The 23,140-nt window shown below is 45.3% G+C and overlaps 1 protein-coding gene across 1 annotated transcript in view; it reads right to left on the bottom strand.

The window, feature by feature from the left end:
- ORC5 (origin recognition complex subunit 5) overlaps window positions 1-23,140 on the bottom strand; it is a 401,683-nt gene that overhangs the window by 9,807 nt on the left and 368,736 nt on the right. The window contains exon 13 of the mRNA XM_078679036.1: window positions 21,953-22,065. Within this exon, the coding sequence (XP_078535162.1) occupies window positions 21,953-22,065 (113 nt within the window). The remainder of the gene's footprint in view (window positions 1-21,952; window positions 22,066-23,140) is intronic.

Here is a 23,140-nt window from a genome sequence, read left to right on the forward strand (position 1 = left end):
TGAGCCTAGTAGAATATTTTTCTTCACACGAGAATAATATGTTTTGCTATTGTATCAGCTTTGCGTGGTAAGCTATGTCTGAACAGTGAGTGCAGAGGCCTTCAAGGTTATTTCAACACAGTGGTTGTTGTGAGGTCTGATCTTCGCACGTTCTAGACATAACATATATGCAGCTGCCGCCAACTCTGGCTTTAGGCGCGTTTTAATAATGCACTGCGCAGAGCATGCACACACACTTGATGAATCTAGCATGCAGAGAGCTGGTGGAAGATTATGTAATCCCTTTCCACTAGGATCAGAGGTATGGGGCCGCCCTTCTAAAACCCAAAGAGACCTTCTTTGGATATAATATAATATACTAGCAAGGGAGGGTAAGACTTAGTTGCCATTTAGACCTCTTCCCTTTAGCATTTTAACATGCTTTCTCCCTTTGTATTTTATTGGCTAGTAACTATGTTTGCTTGTATTAGCTAAGATACTGCGCTTGAGAACACTGCATTAGAAATAAACATTTCAAACTTGCACGTGTCTTCATTTACTCCTCGTTCTGGATTGATATGTTGGTATAACGAAAGAGTGTTCATGTGTTCCACGTTACCTGAGGTGTTCTAAGTCCATGTTTTAGGTTGTCTAAACATTGGGAGTTTGTAAGAACCAATGAGACACTGATTGCTAGTCTGGTAGAGGATTTTGGGTACTAAGGTGAGTTTTGGCACACCCTAATTCACTGAGGTTCCAAGTCTCTATGCACAGTTCTGTGTGAGAGCAGGATCCCCGCGACAGTATAATGCATCGAGGCAGAGCGTCTTGTATTTCCCCCAAAGAAATCTCCAGACCAACTGTCAAACTAGTTATCCAGATTCCAAACTCAACAAGAAGACGTGCAGTGTGCGTTCATCTCTGTGTGTATGCATTGTGCAGGAATATTGCCACTCTTTTGGGAGAATTGTTTGTTGCACAAAAAAATTCCTATTTCATCATCTCATACTTTCATACTCATACACACTCAGAGACCCCCAGACCCACTAGTCAATTAACACATATATGAGAAGTATGGCAAAGAAATATATAAAAAGGTTATTTTTATTTTAAATTCAGTCCCTATAACAAATTCTTCAGATAAAAACACTTCAAGTATATGGAAAATTACATTAAAAACAATAAGTCGTCATAAAAGCTATGAGAGACAGCAAAATTTCAGTGTAAACAATTAATCACATCAATGGTAAGTTTTTTCCTATGGAATTCATCTATTCATGCATGATTCGGACTAGATTATTAGAACATCGATCCGCAATTAAAAATCAGAAACTAAATGCTCCCTTAGTTGATCATTTTAAACAGCAGGGCCATTAGCTAACAAACTAGTGTATATCTATGAGCGTAGGGCAGCTCTAGAGGAGTGATTACCGGTCCCGAGAAGACGCAACCTACACTAAATTAAAGCATAATTAGAGCTAGGGCAGAGAATGAATTTTGACTTGGACACTAAATATAATAGGAACCAAGTCCCGTGCCTTGGTTGCATGGAATTAAGCCTATATCAGCTAGCGCATAGCTATGCATGAGGAGACAGAATGATCTGATATAAATGGGACCCATAGCATATATGATTAATATCAAGCCTAAATATAATCAGGGTCATTATCATGATAACATGAATGAAGCCGTTTGCCATGCCGCATGTATCCTGCCAGAAGTTAGGAATGCAATATTAAAAAAAATGAACGGATGGAAGGTAATAAGAGAGGAGGTGACCCTACAATAAAGAGAAAGAACCATAGTTTGAATGTGGGAGACTACGCGTTATAAACATTTTCTTTCCCAAATTAGAACAACCAAGCTTGTATGATGGGATGACATGATTTGCCACCCTAACATCATTGGTGAATTATTGAGTGGTGGGCCCACCACTGAAATTCAAATTTAATAAAAATATTGGAGTGAGTTGGGATAGATTAAGAAAGTTATCACAAGGCCATATCCCCCTTTGAATCATCAGAAATACAAAGAAATAAACACCTGCTACGATATGATAAGAGCATAGACTCGTGGGACCCACATTCTATAAGAAGCACGATATTGCCCCTTTAAGAGCGAGCCCTCGCCGATTTAAGAATGGCCCTAGAGTGAGAGGCAGGGTAGCTTGAAACCACACAGCGTAACTGGTCACGATTACGTAATGGTAGGAGGTGACGTTTTGAATAATCCCAGGTGCGAGTTATTAGAGATGCCGCACACACTATATATTCGGAGGCCTACGGATAGATGGTCTCTTGAGTGGTGTTGAGGCAGGACCTATACATTTGACGCTTATCCAAGCATGAGGTAAGTGAACGACGGGCGCCAGGAATTGCAACGCGGGCGTTCTAGGTCTAATACTACTGTGTGCCGCGTGGATTGTGGGAAGGGGGCCTCCCGTACAGCAGACTATCGGCGAATTAGAACTGGGTTGGCTGGTTGTTACACCTAAGTTAGCGTGCTATACTCGGCACGTACACATGAGTGCTAGAGTGTAGAAGTAGAAGGAAATGGGGTCGGTTATTTACTGTAACAGTATAACTCTCCTCCAGTCTAGTGTATATCTATGAGCGTAGGGCAGCTCTAGAGGAGTGATTATAAGCGTGCTAACCGGTCCAGAGAAGACGCAACCTACACTAAATTAAAGCATAATTAGAGCTAGGGCAGAGAATGAATTTTGACTTGGACTCTAAATATAATAGGAACCAAGTCTCGTGCCTTGGTTGCATGGAATTAAGCCTATATCAGCTAGCGCATAGCTATGCATGAGGAGACAGAATGATCTGATATAAATGAGAACCATAGCATATATGATTAATATCAAGCCTAAATATAATCAGGGTCATTATCATGATAACATGAATGAAGCCGTTTGCCATGCCGCATGTATCCTGCCAGAAGTTAGGAATGCGATATTAAATCAAATAGAATGTTTAGAATTTAGGCCACTTCTCGTTCCTGGGGGAGCGACAATTTTAATTATTATATCAATCATTCATAGGACGGATGCTGCATGAAAGCACCTGGGGATAATACTCATATGAAAACAATATAACTGCGAAATCAGCGCGAGTTATGATAAAAGTTGGCAGATATTTACCAATATAATGGTGAGTGTATCTATGGGTATAACATGCACAGTGGGGATGAGGGAGATATGTATATTGGCCGATGTACCCATCTATGATCCTTATTTAATCATGCAGGACTGCCACATAGAACCCAAGAGGTGGAGGAAACCATAAGAACTGAAAATATAAACAAGGTATCCCCAAACAGGGTAGGTCCAGAAAGTTAATGGGAGTAACGAACTGTCGTATAAATAGAATAGGAACCGCATAGTGGAAACTAATACTGCTGTATTCCATTCTATAATAGAAATTATAAAGCTGGCGCTTGGAGCCAGAGTGAGCTCCGCCTACTACAAGTGGAGGACATTAAATAGTCAGGTCCACTCAGGGAAGAACTCAGGTGGGTTGGGTTGTGTCATGAGTCCGAGTGATATGAATGTGAGAGGGATGTATGCTAAGTGGCAGACCCTGGTGGCCAATTATAAGCACAATGTATGACAATGTTTCTATGTTTTCGGGAAATGTATTGGATTAGTGTTAACTGAGGGCTCGAATTGGGATTCATCTGGGGCCTCAAAGACAAATGAAATTTGTGATGTAGATATCTTTATTGTCTATGGGTTGTTGGCACAGAAGTATACGGGAGGGGAGGGTCTCCCCTGAAGGTTATGAGACTATATAATGTACAGAACAGTTAAAAGAGTATGTTTTTATATGTTGGTTTTGAATGTGTTTTATTTATATACACTTTTTTATATGTATAGACATTTTTACAAGGGAGACTGTATAATATATTTTGTCTTGAAGAAGGTGGTCGTAATAAGAATAATATCACCGAAACATGTCAACGCATTTGTTCACAGAAATTGGTTGTATTCAAGGAACGTGTGGGGGTCTAATAGAATATAGAGGGCTGTAGACTCCACCATACATGAATAGATGAATTCCATAGGAAACAACTTACCATTTATGTGATTAATTGTTTACACTGAAATTTTGCTGTCTCTCATAGCTTTTATGACGATGTATTGTTTTTAATGTAATTTTCCATATACTTGAAGTGTTTTTATCTGAAGAATGTGTTATAGGGACTTATTGTAAAATAAAAATAACCTTTTTATGTATTTCTTGGCCATACTTCTCATATATGTGTTAATTGACTAGTGGGGTCTGGGGGTCTCTGATTGAGTGTGTACGAGTATGAAAGTATGAGATGATGAAATAGGAATTTTTTGTGCAACAAACAATTCACCCAAGATAGTTGTTATTTATTTGCCTTTGGTACCCCCTCTCTTGGTATTTGGGGTCACTCCCTTTCTTTTGGAGTATCTTGTGTACAGTCGTTTGGCTGGGGAGTTTAGGTTCTCCTATATAGGAGATTGTATTCTCTTGTTTCTCATTTCTGGATAATTGAGTGAGATTTGTTTCCCTCAGTGACCGTATGGACATATTTAAAACATTTGGGTTCAGTGAGGAACAGTATAATAAAATGTTAACGATGAATACGAAAAATGGCAGCAAAGTGACTGTTCTCGCAGGAAATAATGACAAATGGAGTGAAATTTACAACTTAAAGAAAAAACTTACTCGGACAAAATGCGTGCAGAGTTTTTAATCCAATATGTAAAGGCTGGGGTTATCCCAGCGGGTCTACAAATTAGAAATGAACCAGGGCTATTTGTGGAACAAAGAAAATTCTTAGAGACCTGGTCCCATATAGCCAATAGATGCAGCCGAGACTGGCTTCTCCTCATTATTGAAACTGGGCAAGAGGTCATAATCTTGGAAAAACAAGAAATAGAACAACTAATTAAGGAGATCCAAGATAACTCGGTCGTACAAGAGGCGAAGAAAAGATTAGAAGAGTTTGATGCTGACATTAGCGGATATAGGGACTACTTATTAACTGAGGAAGGATGTCGAAAAATACAGCGTAGAGGGCAATTACCCCGATTTAGAGAAGGAATATTACTTACAACAGAGGGAACAAACATGGGAACGGCCATACAATCAAAGGCCTACCTATAATAGGGGAGGGAAGAAGAGAATCACCTTCTCAGAATCCTCAGGATCAGGGAGCGATGAGGAAGTCAGTATGAGAAATGAGCAAGGCAGGAACTTTCAGGGAGGAGATTATGGAGCAGGTATTGGTGGCCCGATTAATCCCCCCTTCTCCACATCCCCTGCAACTTTCTCTTTTTTAGATCAACGCCCGAGGAGGGGACAGCGTACGAATCGAGGATTCGGGAGAGGCCAGAATGTGAGGCATCAACCTCAGGAAGAATACCTCCAAACCAGAACACGCCAGTATTGGAGGTAAAATCCAACCAATTCTCGATTATTAATCTTTCTAAGTACATATTTTCTAGCGTAGAGATACAGGTATTGGAAAAGGGTTTTACATTTGCTCCCACCAGCCATGCGAATAAACTCCTCTTAGAGAAGGACTTGAAAGCTTTCTTTAGGAAGATTAGATTGACGGGATACTTTGAAGATAAAGACTATATAGAAGAGAGGAGCGTATCAGGCTTGAAACCTAAACCCACTTTCACACCCCACATCAGTCTAGTTGATAAAAAAGTAGAAATGTTTGAGCAGATAGTTGAGGCTAAAATTAGAAATTTGTGGGAGCCTCCCATAACACACAACCTGAATAAACCACAGAAAGATGCCATTAGGGACCTTAACAATAATTATATGATAACAATCAAACCCGCCGATAAGGGGGGGTGGGGTTGGTTTTTTTGACACCATAGATTACGAAAGGACATGTATGGAACTCTTGGATGTTGAGGAACACTATCGCAAGGTACCTATGTCCCATTGGGGCATACTAATGAACGACATTAGAGCCCTTCTATCTTTGGCTAAACAAAATGAGTGGGTCTCTGATAAAGAATATAGATTTCTACTTAACGACAAGGCGATCATTCCAGCATTCTATGGACTCCCTAAAGTCCATAAGAATACCAACAATTCCCCACTCAGACCCACTGGTGCTGTATCAACTCACCCCTAGAGCCGCTTAGTCAATATGTTGACACCTTCCTTAAGCCACTGGTTCAAAATCTAAGATCATACATTAAAGACTCATCACATATGATTAGTACCATTGAGGGCAAGGACTACAACTGTGACACCCAGATTATGGTGACACTAGACATTAAAGCCCTCTACACAAATATACCCCAGGATGCAACGATTAACATCATTTTGAACATCCTGGGTCATATAGACTGTAGAGGAGCTAATGTCCAATTTATCATGTCATGTCTGGAATTGGTACTGAAAAGTAATTATTTTCTTTTTAAGGACCAATTGTTCATCCAGTGTAAGGGGACCAGCATGGGGGTCACTTGTGCCCCCAGTCTGGCTTGTCTTTATGTGGGACAATTCGAGGGCATACATATATTCAATGAATCTGCTCCCTTCTTTGAGAACGTCATCACTTGGAGCAGATTCATTGATGATAGATTCTTCATATGGGAGGGGTCGGAAGACCATTTATGTGAGTTTTTTGAGTGGCTTAACCTTGGTGACGTCAATCTGAGGTTTACTTCTGAATTTAGCAGGAGAAGTGTCCATTTTTTAGATCTTACCATCAAAGACATTGGGGGAAGCTGGGAGTAGAATTGTTCTCTAAACCAAATGACAAAAACACACTGCTTCACTACTCTAGCTTCCACCCCAGGGCCCAGAGAGACAACATCCCATTCGGGCAATTCCTGCGACTTCGCAGGAATTGCTCGACATTAGAGGACTTTTACAAACATTCTGAAAATTTTAAATTCAAATTAAAAGATAGGGGCTATCCCAAGAAATTAATCTCTAACTCTTTTAAGAGAGCTCAAGTTTACAATAGAGAAAGTATGCTCACACAAAAGAAAGAGGATACAAAGCATGAATATCCTAATGATACTAAGAGAATAGTCTTCGTGAGCCAATACTCTTTAAGTAATAAAATCAAGAACATTGTCAATTCTTCTTGAGGACTCCTGAATGACAATGCGTCCAAGAAATTGGCTAAACCGCTATTTGCGAAAAACAAAAACAAAACAACTTAAGGCAAAATTTAGTGCACACATACAGAGAGGGCCCTAGATCACATCAACCGACGATCACAGGTACACCAGCAACAGGCAACTACAGATGTGGAAGTTGCACGATCTGTGATCAGTGTATCCAGGGCACGGTATATACCCATGAAGGATATACCATGAGACCAAGAACACTAAACAACTGTAGGACCAAAAATGTGGTCTATTTAATTGTTTGCCCATGCCATCTCGGATATGTTGGTGAGACAGGACGTGAGATTTGGACTAGATTATTAAAACATAGATCCGCAATTAAAAATCAGAAACTAAATGCTCCCTTAGTTGATCATTTTAAAGAGCAGGGCCATTCGCTAACGGACTTTAAATGGTATGTTATTGAACGGATGGAAGGTAATAAGAGAGGAGGTGACCCTACCATAATGAGAAAGAACCGCGAGCAATGGTACATTTCCATTCTGAATACCATTAAAAAAGGCCTGAATTCAAAGGAAGATTGGATGCACATCACAGAGGGTTAATAGACCTGTTAAACCTTCCTGTGTTTCAGACCTATCACTGGTGCTGACACTTGATTTGGGGACTACAGTGATTTGGGTGAGGGGCCACGTGGGAGCCTGTGTTGTTGTCTGTCCGTCCAGCCGTTCAGACACAACCGGCTCCACAGTCCCCTCATTTTCCAATGCATAGAGGTTGGATGTAAATATGGGTGTCTGGATTATTTGTACATCCATGGCACCTTCCCCGTCCTAAAGGCATCATTGAAGATACTGATTTGATAATAAGAGATCCAGTTTAGTTTGAATGTGGGAGACTACGCGTTATATACATTTTCTTTTCCAAATTAGAACAACCAAGCTTGTATGATGGGATGACACGATTTGCCACCCTAACATCATTGGTGGATTAATGAGTGGTGGGCCCACCACTGAAATTCGAATTTAATAATAAAAATATTGGCGTTGGGATAGATTAAGAAGTTATCACGAGGCCATATCCCCCTTTGAATCATCAGAAATACAAAGAAATAAACACCCGCTACGATATGATAAGAGCATAGGCGCGTGGGGCCCACATTCTATAAAAAGCATGATATTGCCCCTTTAAGAGCGTGCCCCCGCCGTTGCCGATTTAAGAATGGCCCTAGAGTGGGGGCGTGGCCAACAGCATGCCGTGCTAGACGTGTGGCCCGGGAGCTCCCGGCTGACGAGATCAGAATCCGACACAAAATACTGCCACGACTCACTAAATCACCGAGAAACGTGTGGCGGATAGCCCGGAGGCAAGTGTGCGAGACGGCGGGAGGTTTCGGTGACTCCAGAGCCTTACAGTCGGAGTTTAATCAGCGGCCGGCGGGAGACCCAGCGAGACAATATGGCGGCCCCGCAGTGAGAGCCGTGTCTGGGAGTCGGAGGAGAGCGCCACAGGTCCTGTGCACTTGACCCAGGGAAGGCGCAGACCGGCGGTGCATAGACAACGAGACACCGCACCTAGAAAAGGTGATCCCCGGTTGTGCGTGGTGCCGGAGTCCGACGGGCGACACTCAGGACACTAAGGGCGCCAACCGGGAGCGCGAATCGAGAAAACAACGAGCGATCCTACTGCAGTGGCCGCCGATAGGACTACGAGTGCACAGAGCAGATCCCCCGATCCACCAAGAGCATACGCGGTGAGCCGGTGCACGCACACCCTTCACCAAGATGGCGGATTGACCCGGCGGCTGAGACGGTCCGATTACAGAAGTGGCACCCGGTGAGACAGCGCCCAAAGACAGTGCGAGGGACACCCAGCGAGGCCGCCAGGATAACTGCGGGAGAAGGTTAGGAACCCCTTGCAGCCCGGTAATTACTGCACCAATATGGCGGCCATATTACTCTGCCGGGCATCCATAGAGCAGGGGTCCGCACCGGAAGGGATCTAGTCTGACCCAGAGGGAGCCCACAAGGAAGAGAGGGACCCCGAAGTGCCGGACGCTGAGGCGGTAGGTCGCCGACCCCCACATACCCGCCACTATTGGGGCAGCGAGGGGTAGCGGAGTGGGGAGACAGATACCAGCGCCGCGTAGCGCCGCAAGGAGGATCCGAAGATGAGGTTTGGCCAGACCTGGGAATAGCGACGCCAGGGCCAGAAAGACACTGAGCAGCCTGTGATTGAGAGAGTAGGCGGAGGCCCAGCCCTCCGCTTCGAGCGACACAGAGGCCACTGAGGAGGGGATAGCCCACGAGCCGCCACCTGTGACTGAGCACCTGGGTGTAGATCAGGCCCCCCCAAGTGAAGGGAGCCTTGCCCTACTAGTCGGGTTAGAGCCCGGGGCGCAAGCCGGTCCCCGGAAGGGACATACCCGAGGCTGCACGACAGCGGAGCTGTTGCACATCGCTACACCCTCACACGCCCTCCTGAGACAGAGGCCGGAGCAAATACGTTTGGTAGTGGGGATCCACACTCATGGGGACAGTGACAGTCGCAGAAACCTCTACTGAAGGGCGACACACTACAACATCACCTCTCGGCGACCACCAGAAAGACAGTAAGACCGGTGGCGGCCGACCCGAAATGCGCCAACGGATGCTATAGCCAGGGCACGCTTGAGGGGCAGCTGCGATCTCCTGGCAGCGAAAGTAACACTCAGAGGGAGGAGACTGGAAGAAACGCCGGACCCCCCGGGCGCAGGTGGGACTAGGAATAGGATCTCCACTACACCACTACCATTGTGGGTCGTACACCCCGATACCCTTGTAATACCGATCCACCATAGCAGGAATGGGGAAACGAGCCACCACCTGTGTCAGAGCAACTGGAAATAGATCAGACCCACCCGAAGGAGGCTGGTCTTAACCCATTGGTCGGGTAAGAGGCCCGGGTCACCAGCCGGTGTACGGAAGGGTTGTACCCTGTGAACACACAACAGCGGGGTGGCGACATATCGCATCACTGCATCCCCCACACGTCCTCAAAGAGACGGAGGCCTAAGTAAACATTTGGTGGCCGGGATCCGCACCCGCCGGGAACGCGGAGGTCGCGGAAGCCACCACCGAGGGGCGGCACGAGCCAACATCACTCCACGACGGACACCGGTGGGTCGGGGGACCGGTGGCGAACTAACCGAGCGGCGCCAACGGATGCACCACTCAGGGCGCGCTTGGGAGACAGTAACGATAGCCTGATAGCGAAAGCACTGCTCCGCAGGAGGAGACGGGGAAAGCACCGGGCACCCACGGGCGCGGGTTGGACCAGAGGTCTTACTTCCATAATACCACCGGCATAGTAGGCCGTACAGTCCCATATTCTTGTAAAACTGCGACACTGCGGCGAATATGGGAAAAAAGGATCCGCCACCCAGACCACCGAAACAGGGCCCGATGGACAATTTTGCGGCGCCACGGCAGACCAGGGGAAACCCAGACACATCTCCTGAGGGACCCGTAGACACTGGGATACTACTCGCAGCGATTCAGGCGTCGAGAAGACATTCAAGAATCACGGGCGGCACTGGAAGTCAAAATTGGTGAGGTTGGGTCTGAGGTCACTCTCCTGCACCAGGATTTCAGAAACCTCTCGGCCAGGGTAACGGAAACGGAATCACGCATCGGAGAAGCAGAGGACTCGATCACCACGATCCGGAAAGACATGGCTGAGCTCCAGGCGTCTCACAGACAGCTGATGTGGAAGGTGGATGACGCCGAAAATAGGGCGCGCCGCAACAACCTAGGATTTAGAGAAGGGATTGAGGGGAACAACATGTCAGCGTTCCTACACACATGGCTCAAGGAAACCTTCCCGGAAGCACAATTCTCGACGTGCTTCGTGATTGAAAGAGCACACAGAGCATTACTGGCGAATCCGCCGGAGAGGGGGCGAGGCCCAGGCCAGTGATCGCACGTTTCCTCAACTTTGCTGACAGAGACTTGATCCTGAGGGAAGCGAGGAAACTAGGAGAGATCAGGCTGGAAAACACCAACAGCATGATCTTCCCAGATTACAGCCAGGAGGTACAGAAGCAGAGACGCTCATTTGACTCAGTAAAGGCTAAACTCAGATCCTTGCACATTACCTACATGCTGCTCTTCCCGGCAAAACTCAAAGTTATCTATAAGGACAAAGCAATCTTCTTTAACCACCCGGAGGACGCTTGGCAGTGGCTCGAGGAGAGGCCGATCTTAAATAGTAGGGAAACAGCAGGTCGCGAGGAACTGGAAAAAACCGTGAAAGGAAAGTCACAATGGGGCCTGCCTAAACAGCAAAGAAGGAAATCCAGAAGGACATACTCTCGCACCACAGGAACCCCGTACCGAGCACACGCATCTGCGGGGGGGAGGAGGGGGAGATCGGAGTCCCCGGGCGCCTCCGGCACAGCTGACCTACGACCTCGTGGGTCCCGAAATCAGACTTGCTCGGAAGGGGACGGCGAAGAGGATGTAGAACTCAGAGTCTCGGACGCCGAGGAAGATGATGAGCTGGACACCCATCAGAACTCTGTTCACCCCCTAGTGACTGTGATTCGCAATTTGGAGCAGGAGACTTCCGACAAAAACAGCGGGGCAGAAACGTCTACACAAGACTCACACTCTTGAACACGACTGAAGTGGACTAATGGAGACGTCGGCCGGGGAGACCGGCGACACGCAAGTTGACACTAACCCCTTTCTTTCTTTTATTCTTATTTTCCTTGGGGTATCTGTTGATAAGTTTAAGTTTTCCTTGAGTTTCAGGTCTTGATCAAAGTTACGCCTGGGCGCTTAACCCGGAAAATTTGTTATACTACATCCTGCCGAGGCGGGGACTGTGAGGCATAACTGAATAGAGGGAGGGAGAGGGTGGGCGACAGACCGACCCCTACTGAAAGCTCGATCCTCTGTGGGGATGGGGCTGGATGGGGAGGGAGGTGGGGAGGGGGGGGGGGGGGGGTCGCGGGAAGGGAAGAATTCATAAAGTTGGGGTCGGGGGGTAGAAGGGGGGGGGGACAGCCACAATCATACGAGCTGAAACACCACTACTGGCACACATCTCGGACATCCACGGAACATGAGAGTCACTCCAAGCCATGGCAGGTACACTAACTGACCCGCGACAGGAAGGCAGGGGGGTCTCAATCCTCACATGGAATGTGAACGGCCTGGGAGCTAGAATTAAGAGGGGACTGGTGAACGCTTATATCAAGAGGGTAGCTCCGGACTTTGTGCTTCTGCAAGAGACACACCTGAGGGGTGAAAAATGCACATTTATAGCGAGAGGGAGATACGCGGTCCTGACTCAAGCGGGGTACACGGCAGATTCCAGGGGAGTAGCGGTGCTGATCAACAAATCATTTCCGTTCAACACAACCCGTACATGGAGTGACCCACAGGGCACGTATGCAGGAGTACAGGGAATATGGAGGAGGCAAACATACACAGTGATATCGGTGTATGCTCCACCGAAACTACAGGCGCGCACACTCAAGGCCATCGCTTCCATCCTCCTAGAAACAGCGGACACGATACAAATAGTGGGAGGGGACTTTAATGACGTAATGTCTGAAGAGCTAGATCGCACAGGGCCAACCCGGAGGGGGGGGCACAAACAGCGCTGGCGCAACACATGGCTACCCTGGGTCTCACAGACATTTGGAGATGGCGACACCCCACACAAGAGGCATACTCCTTTTACTCTGGGGCGCATAGAGTATTCTCGAGATTGGACTACATATTTATATAGATAGGCAATACCTCACTGCGGGCGACGAGGTGGCTTATAAAGCAAGGGGAATCTCGGACCACTCGCCATTATATGCGAAGATTGGGGCAAACAGGGGGCAGAGAGGCTCGGAATGGCGCCTGGCAGCCTGGGACCTCCAGAAGCCGGAGATCATAAGGGGACTTAGGGCAGACATTACAGTGTATGTGGCAGAGAACGAAGGTTCGGTCAGCTCCGGGACGACCTTTTGGGAGGCAATGAAACTGGTTTTGCGGGACAGAGCACAGAGTAGATTGAGGGATGAGCGGAGGAAGCAACACGCAGAGACGGCCGAATTAGAAACTACAATACTGCACTTGGAGGAGGAATAGCAGGCGTACAAAGGGGAAAATGTCCTAAGACAATTGCTAGACAAACAGCGGGAGTATAAGGAGATAGTCTCTAACGAGGCACGGACACAAGCACTGGTAACCCTCCACCGGTTGTACGACGTGGGTGACAAATCGGGCAGTCTCCTAGCATGGTTAAGCAGGAAAGAAAGGGCAGCTAGGTGGGTAGAACAGATCAGACGGTTAGGAGGCGACCTGGTGAACACTGAACAGGAGATAGCCGACGCCTTTGCATCCCATTATGAAAGCTTCTATAAGGCAAGAGACCTCGGGACAGACACAGACGCACTACACTACATGGGAGAGGTGGATCTGCCTACACTGGATGCCGAAACTAGCTCGGCGCTGGAGGCGGAAATCACACTTGATGAGATCTCGGAGGCCATAAACAAACTCAAAACGGGGAAGACACCGGGGCCGAATGGGTTCCCTGCGGAATTCTTTAAACGCACGTCAGATCTGTTGACGCGACACCTCAAAGCTTTATACTCTGATTCATATAAGGAAGGTTGCCTCCCATCGGACCTTACATTGGCCACCATAGTCCCGATACACAAAGAGGGCAAGCCCAAGGACGAGTGTGCCTCGTACCGCCCCATTTCCCTCCTTAACATGGAGGTGAAGATCCTGGCAACGGTGCTAGCTGCTCGCCTGAGGTCGGTGATTCCTGATCTCATACACGCGGACCAGTCTGGATTCCTACCAGATAGAGCGACTAAGCTCAACCTCAGACGCACGCACAATTGGCTACAAGAAGTCAAGGACAGGGAGGACCCCCACTGGTTTCTATCCTTAGACGCGGAAAAAGCGTTTGATGCAGTGCACTGGCTCTTTCTTATGGCGGCGCTTCAACGGTTCGGCCTAGGCCCCAAATTCCAGGGTTGGATAAGGCTATTGTATACAGCCCCGAAAGCCCGTGTACGGGTAAATGGCCGGCTATCCCGAGAGTTCCAGGTGTCCAGGGGAACGAGGCAGGGGTGCCCACTGTCCCCTCTCCTATTCACGCTAACGATTGAGATCCTGGCGGCCAGGATCAGACAAAACCCGGACATTAGTGGCTTCTCGTGGGACACGCTAGGAGGAACGCAGGAAAAAATATCACTATACGCCGACGATGTGCTATTATACATCACCGAACCCGAGAGCTCGATCCCGGAGCTGTTCAGGGAACTGGGAGGCTTTGGAGCAAGGGCGGGCCACACCATTAATTGGAATAAGTCAGTCCTCTATGACCCACAGGGGGCCGACAATTGGGGGACCTTACCCGAACAATTGCTCACCACCGTAGAGGGGTTTCAATACTTGGGTATATATATTACTCGAGACGAGATGCGTTCATTCACCAGAAATGTAGAGCGAATCATGACCAATGCGGTGGAAGACATGAACAGATGGAGGCAACTGCCGCTCACCCTACTAGGCAGGGCTGCAATGTATAAAATGATTACCCTCCCAAAATTCCTCTACACACTTCAGAATGAGTACTACCCACTCCCGGCCACCGCACTCCCCAAAATACATGCAGACCTCCGTTCAATCCTGTGGTTGGGGAAACAACCTAGAATTGCCCTCCAGATGCTCCAACGGCACCAGTACAGCGGGGGTATCTCACTACCTAATCTAGAGGCGTACTACTGGGCGGAACACCTGACACCCATAAATGACTGGATCCACACCCCGGCCGATCATCCGACTTATGCACTTGAGCGATGCAAGCTGTCACCTCATAACATACTTTACTACCTGTACGGAGGTAGGGCGAGAAAGTCGCTCCTGCTGGCAACACTGATCACACTGCGGGCATGGACACGAGCTACGAAACGTATGGGATGGGCGGGGAGACCGACAAGACAGACGCCGCTATGGCAGTGCCAATGGCTGTCGGAATTTAAAAAACTGAAGGGATTCCAAAGGTGGGACGACATAGGTATCTCACATATTGGAGATGTGATATGCAAGGGGGAATTGAAATCGTTCAACATGCTACAGGTGGAATTTGGACTGCATCGCTCACAACTTTTTAAACACACCCAGTTGGCGCATGCATGGAGGGCACAGAATATCACACTCACGGACATACCGGAATACGCCCCGCTAGAAGGTAGACTCCTCCAGGAACAAATGGTACACCAGGCGGTCTCCCTCACATACAAGACACTAACCAACAACATGCTAGGTGACTTAAGGAAATTGAGGGGGATCTGGGAGGCAGATGTGGGGGAGATGGAAGACCTAGATTGGGAGATAGTCCTGATTCACCCCCGGGAGGTAGCAATCAAGTCAAGGCTGCGGCTCATTCAGTTAATTGTGCTACACCGGACATACTTCGATAGAGTGCGTCTCCTCAAGGCGGGGAAAATTACAGATCCCACGTGTCTCAGATGCCAGCAGCAGCAGGGAGATTTTTACCACACCATTTGGTCTTGCGACAAAATACAAATATACTGGGCACACATCTTCACGGAATTAGGGGAAGTCCTGGGTGTGGAATTGGCAAGGGACCCCAAGCTGGCGTTGTTGGGCATGACAAATGAGGTAGACCTGCCGCGCCCGCTACTCATTTTCCTAGTGCTGGCACTAGTGGTGGCCAAGAGGGACATCGCGAAACACTGGGGTGCCGCAGAGATACCAGAGGTAGAGGAATGGAGGAGGGGTTTAGATCTCTACATGGTGGCAGAAAGGGTGACATATAAGGCTAGAGGTTGCCCCAGGAAATTTCGAAAGGTGTGGGCAAAATGGAGACAATACCATGGTCTTGAAGGGGGACAGTAAAGTGGGGTAGGCTGTTCACCAAGGGCAAGAAACAGGTTTGGGACTGGACATGACCCTGTAACGACATGGACAGGGGAGGGGAGTAGCGCCAAGGGGCTACACACGAGATGAGTAATGTTTTGTTCTGTGGAGTGCTGTCGGGGGGGAGGGTGTGGAGCAGTGTGAGACTCCGATTGTGGGGTTGGGGATGCCTTTTTATGGTGCAACGGAAAGAAATGATGTGGCAATTTACACGTTGGGGAATGTTTTGTTCGGGTTTACAGAACACAGTTGGGGGGGAGGGAGGGGAGAAAATTATAAAAAGCAGGGATTTGACGTGTTACGGGAAGCCCGAAATGAAAACTACAACACATGTTTTGGTGACTAATCAAGAATGCGCCGCCCGACCTCCGGGTTGTGGGCTTAAGGGCCGTGATACAGGTTTTAACCTATATATGGACTCGGGGGTTAAAATGGAATTTATGCTCTCAGGGCTGGAGATATCCGTGTGCTTCCTGCTGCAAAAAAAAAAGTTTTTAAAACCAAAAAAAGAATGGCCCTAGAGTGAGAGGCAGGGTAGCTTGAAACCACACAGCATAACTGGTCACGATTACATAATGGTAGGAGGTGACATTTTGAATAATCCCAGGTGAGAGTTATTAGAGATGCCGCACACACTATATATTCGGAGGCCTACGGATAGATGGTCTCTGAAGTGATGTTGAGGCAGGACCTATACATTTGACGCTTATCCAAGCATGAAGTAAGTGAACGACGGGCGCCGGGAATTGCAACGCGGGCGTTCTAGGTCTAATACTTACTGTGTGCCGCGTAGATTGTGGGAAGGGGGCCTCCCGTACAGCAGACTATCGGCGAATTATAACTGGGTTGGCTGGTTGTTACACCTAATTTAGCGTGCTATACTTGGCACGTACACATGAGTGTGTAGCAGTAGAAGGAAATGGGGTCGGTTCTTTACTGTAACAGTATAACTCTCCTCCAGTCTAGTGTATATCTATGAGCGTAGGGCAGCTCTAGAGGAGTGATTACAAGCGCGCTAAACGGTCCAGGGAAGACGCAACCTACACTAAATTAAAGCATAATTAGAGCTAGGGCAGAGAATGAATTTTGACTTGGACTCTAAATATAACAGGAACCAAGTCCCGTGCCTTGGTTGCATGGAATTAAGCCTATATCAGCTAGCGCATAGCTATGCATGAGGAGACAGAATGATCTGGTATAAATGAGACCCATAGCATATATGATTAATATCAAGCCTAAATATAATCAGGGTCATTATCATGATAACATGAATGAAGCCGTTTGCCATGCCGCATGTATCCTGCCAGAAGTTAGGAATGAGATATTAAATCAAATAGAATGTTTAGAATTTAGGCCACTTCTTCGTTCCTGGGGGGGCGACGATTTTAATTATTATATCAATCATTCATAGGCCGGAAGCTGCATGAAGGCACCTGGGGATAATACTCATATGAAAACAATATAACTGCGAAATCAGCACAAGTTATGATAAAAGTTGGCAGATCTTTACCAATATAACGGTGAGTGTATCTATGGGTATAACATGCACAGTGAGGATGGGGGAGCTATGTATATTGGCAGATATACCCATCTATGATCCCTATGATCCTTATTTAATCATGCAGGACTGCCACATAGGACCCAAGAGGTGGAGGAAACCGTAAGAACTGAAAATATACACGAAGTATCCCCACACAAGGTAGGTCCAGAAAGTCAATGGGAGTAACGGACTGTCGTATAAATAGAATAGGAACCGCAAAGTGGAAACTAATACTGCTGTATTCCATTCTATAATAGAAATATTAAAGCTGGCGCTTGGAGCCAAAGTGAGCCCCGCCTACTACAAGTGGAGGACATTAAATCGTCATGTCCACTCAGGGAAGAACTCAGGTGGGTTGGGTTGTGTCATGAGTCCGAGTGATATGAATGTGAGAGGGATGTATGCTAAGTGGCAGACCCTGGTGGCCAATTATAAGCACAATGTATGACAATGTTTCTATGTTTTCGTAAAATGTTTTGGATTAGTTTTAACTGAGGGCTCGAATTGGGATTCATCTGGGGCCTCAAAGACAAATGAAATTTGTGATGTAGATATCTTTTTTGTCTACGGGTTGTTGGCACAGAAGTATACGGGAGGGGAGGGTCTCCCCCGAAGGTAATGAGACTATATAATGTATAGAACAGTTAAAAGAGTATGTTTTTATATGTTGGTTTTGAATGTGTATATTTATATACACTTTTTTATATTTATAGGAATTTTTACAAGGGAGACTGTATAATATATTTTGTCTTGAAGAAGATGGTCGTAATAAGAATAATATCACCGAAACGCGTCAACACATTTGTTCACAGAAATTGGTTGTATCCAAGGAACGTGTGCGGGTCTAATAGAATATAGAGGGATGTAGACTCCACCATACATGAATAGATGAATTCCATAGGAAACAACTTACCATTGATGTAATTGTTTACACTGAAATGTTGCTGTCTCTCATAGCGTTTATGAGAATGTATTGTTTTTAAAGTAATTTCCCATATACTTGAAGTGTTTTTATCTGAAGAATTTGTTATAGGGACTGAATTTAAAATAAAATAACCTTTTTATGCATTTCTTTGCCATACTTCTCATATATGTGTTAATTGACTAGTGGGGTCTCTGATTGAGTGTGTATGAGTATGAAAGTATGAGATGATGAAATAGGAATTTTTTGTGTAACAAACAATTCACCCAAGAGAGTCGTTTTATTTATTTATCTGTGGTACCCCCTCTCTTGGTATTTGGGGTCACTCCCTTTCTTTTGGGGAATATTGCCACTGACAACTTAAGCGTGCAGTAGGATGTGCAGACAGAGCCATGACACAGTCTTTAAGGTGCTTTGTTCAGAGTGCCTAACTTGGTCCCAGTATACAGCCTGTTCTCCATTGTGGTTGGCCTGAACTGGTGAATTTATACTGGTCCAGTACGACAAGATAACCACAGGTGCACTATTTTTACCTAACATTTTTTAAATTGGGTATCTCCCATTCTACTGATTGTATTTTTTGTCATTAGTGTCAACTAATTGATTACATTTTGCATATTTTTTAAATTGTTGTTGGATTTCCCTTGTATTGTGTTTTTGCTTTTTTGTTATTTATATGCTTCGTAAATACTTAACACATTGCCTCCAAGTTAAGCCTGACTGCTTTTGTACCAAGCTACCAAATGGTTGAACACAGGTCAATTTGGGGTTTACTTGCATTAACCCTTGACAAAAATTGCGGTTGCGGCTTGAGCAGCATTTCATCCCCCCATCCAGTAACGCAATTTCCTACAGGTACCATTTACAACTCGTATTCTAGATTCTTGAGTATCAGTACCCTTCTCACTCAGTGTCAATTATTTCTCACGGGGACTCTCCAAGTGGAAGCGTGGTTGAGCAGTTTAGTCTGAGACAAAAGGTTTTGTCATCCAAATATTGTACAGCGCATTGAGTAGTAACATCCAGTAAAGGTCGCTTTACAAGCAGACCTATATCTTTAAACACATAGGCTTTATTTACAAAAACAAAATATGTAAATATGAAAATTATGATAGAAGCAAAACCAAAATAGAAGCAAATTCTGGGGCCAAGAGGTAGTCTTAAATAATTTTATGCAAACATATAAGGGCATCTCAATTACCCATTAGGAACTTGGGCATGAATTCTGCAAGGAAAAATCAGAGCTTCCAAACTGCTTGCTTTTTTAACTCCTCAATGGTGTCAACTACACATTCATACCAGGCACGCAGTCATAAATCACTCCACAGAAAACAGTTTACTACAACACAGAATTAATTTTTCCAGAAAGAATACATACAGAAAAAATTGACTTCCAAGATTAAACAAACACATCGAGTCACTTCAGCAAATTATTCTTAAACTATCCAGACAGATCGGTGTCTCTGTTTAGCATGCAGCACATCAAACTTGAATTTGTTCACTGGAAAAGAGGGACATGTATGAGCTGATCTCCTGCATGTATCAGTCTGTTTCACTCGATGCTAGTTTGCGAGGCGTAAACACATCAACGTTTCGGTCTCACAGATAATAAATGATACAGTCTTTAGGACAAATATGCTTAGAGCAGTTGTTTGGAAGCCCCAATCAAATAGTAATGAGCTGCGAACAATTATAACAGTGAGGTTTGCTAATGATAACGTTGATTGCATGTGATGAGTCAACTGTTGACAATTTCATTTATGAAGGCATGAGATACAGGAGCATGATCAAATCACAAGAACGCCATACTCAACTTGGGGGCTCAGCAGTAAAAAGCATATGTATCAAGGAAACCCCTTGGGAACTAATTTAGAGCCTTGTGTGCAAAATGGAGACACCTACGTGAGTTTGAACCTAGTCAACGAGAATTGACCCAAATAAAGTTAAAAAATACAAACACGTTTTCAAACACTAAAAAAGAAGAAAAACAACTCAGCTTTGACTCCTATCCGCAGAAAATCTTCTTTGGACGCCCAAAAAAAAACGTGTCTAATTTCAATATTCAGAAGTCCAGGTACCAGAGCTCTGTGACAACGGGGCAGTTAATGCTGAAATTGGGATAGCACAAAACACAAAGATCCCTCCCATCATCACAATTTTGAGGCAATCATCTCAATGTCAATACTTTCAGAGGTGGGGGTCATCCAGTAGTGCTAATTTGTAAGTGGAGATCTGGATGTTAGGTTAAAACTACACTTTTAAAATGCCATATGCCTGGAAGCATGGACTGTAAAGAAAGTAGTCAAACTGGCCAACAATCAAGATTTGTAGCCTCATCCAAAGGAACATTAAAAAGCAGAATGTGTGAACTACCAAAACCTAGACTGTAGGGTGGGAAGGACAGGATTCCATATAGTAGAAAGGGAAGAGGTCAGTGGTGCACCTGAGGAGAATGAACTCGCCACCGACGCAAACCTAAAATGGTTGCATCCCCCAGGATGTTCAATGTCCTGTGTGGGTTTAAAGGTCCTTGCAATACCTAGGAACCCCTTATTTATACAACACATCCTCCACACAAGCCATTTAACCTTTAAACTGTGCTCCAGACAGAAATGCGCTCCTCTAATAATAGCTGGGCAGATCACACCACATAGGTGAATTGTGAGCCCTAAACTTGGCACAGTAAAAGGATAAACCAACAATGGATGATCTGGTCAGCCACCTTGCATGAGATGTAACCAATTACTGAGGGGGCTAGAAGAAAGTTACAGTCACTCCTGTGCCAGTAGGGGTAGTGGAAAAGGGAAATCTAATGAGTACAGAAGCATGTATGGGAGGAAATGTGTCCGCATCTTCAGAGTAGGAGATGCGAAAAACAATGCATTCATATGATTAAGGAGTAGTACTATCCTGGTTTGATAAAAAAAACCAATGCATTAAATAGCAATGCCTCGCAGGCCTCTACCGTTGGCATAAGGATAAAAGGAAATGCTAGGAAAAAGTGGTCCAAAAACATTGATGAATAAAAGTGTGCCTAGTATTTTGCTTTTTTCAAATTTGGAATGGTGATCTTAATGTTTGGTTCAAATTCCACCATTGCTTTCTCTCTTCATTCTACCCAGTTTCAGACTTCAGTTGCCCAGAACATCCACGCAAGTACAATATATCCATTCTAATAAAATGAAATAATGGAAGCAAAGAAGCGAATACACCCCCATACACACCCCCTGCAAAATTCCTAATTTTTTATTTTATTCTGTAAGCTTTCACAGGGCACTTTTACAAGTTCTTCTAAATAGACCTCCAACCTAATTTATACAACAGCTTTTTTACATGAAGTCAATGTTTACCTTTTACGATTATTTTTAAGCAGACAAGTTTGAAGCAGGTACAGAAGCCAATTTCCTATTTCCCCAAGTTATATTCTCTTTAGTTGTAAGCACATACAATCTTTGGAGTTTACATAAAAACTTATTGAGAAAACTTACCTTGCAATAGCTCTAATAAAGTCAAGAGATACTGTGCACTTATATTTTGCTCCATCGAGCTGATCATCATGGCCAACAGAGGTTAAAAGTTGAAGTGTAACCAAAGAACTGATCTGAAAAGGGAAAGGATACGTTCTGAGATTTAGCCTTAGGTCATCAGGAATATGCAACAGATAGAATTCTTCTTACCAGGAGTGAACAAATAAGACAAATGCAGGTTGGTGATCCATAGAGATCAGGACTAAAGTTCCTGAAGATACATAAATTGTAATGTAACATGCATGAAAACACTGATAAAATTCATTACTATTCTTATGCACCCTGTGAAAATGCACATTTACAGGGTGAGTCTTAGTGAAATCTCTCCTCCTAGATGAATATGCTCGAAGGCCCCCTGGAGGTTCCTTAATTGCCTGGAAATAGTCTATTTTGTACCTGCCATACCAAGTTTGGGTTCTTCATAGCCTACAAAAAGTACTCTTCTAATCTCGATACCTTTGTTCTGGGAATATACTAAAGAAGGGCCTTTGTAGGCATGTTCTCGCCCTTTTAGGTTTGAGGGAAAGAAAAGAATGTTGGTAAAAGTATCACCAAAAAAAGAGGACATTGGAAATTACTATCAACAAAAAGGGGGTAAAAGCATAGTTTCACTCTGTCTTTAAGGACCACAGTAAATGGTGAAGCCAAAGACTTCTCTTTGTTGGACTTGGGCCTTTCTGAAGGGTCACTCCCAAACTTTGTGCCTTCACCCTCCTCTCCTTTAAACATGGTATAATTAGCATACACTCAATTAGCACATTTAATTTGCTTGCAAGTCCCTAGAAAAGTGGCACAACATTTACGCAGGGATAGTAAATTAAATACTACTAGTGTGCCTGCAGCACTGATTGTGCCACCCAATTAAATCATCTTTTAAACATGTCTCAAGCCTGCCATTGCAGCCTGCATGTACAGTTTTAAACTGCTATTCCGTTCTGGCAAAATAAACCTTTTGCCAACATCAAACCTTCCTTTTTAATAAATGCACGTCACCCCTAGAATAGGCCCTAAACAGACCAAAGGGCAGGGTTCAGTGTTTTCAAAAGGTATAGGAGAATCAAATGGGAGAGCAAGGGTTTTTAGGGGCGCGTCCTGTCCCCAAAGGTAACATGTAGAAACAATATGGACAAGCCCACTATGTGTGTGAAT

Source organism: Lissotriton helveticus, chromosome 1_1 (assembly GCF_964261635.1).
Source record: "Lissotriton helveticus chromosome 1_1, aLisHel1.1, whole genome shotgun sequence".
In the NCBI taxonomy this organism is placed as follows: domain Eukaryota; kingdom Metazoa; phylum Chordata; class Amphibia; order Caudata; family Salamandridae; genus Lissotriton; species Lissotriton helveticus.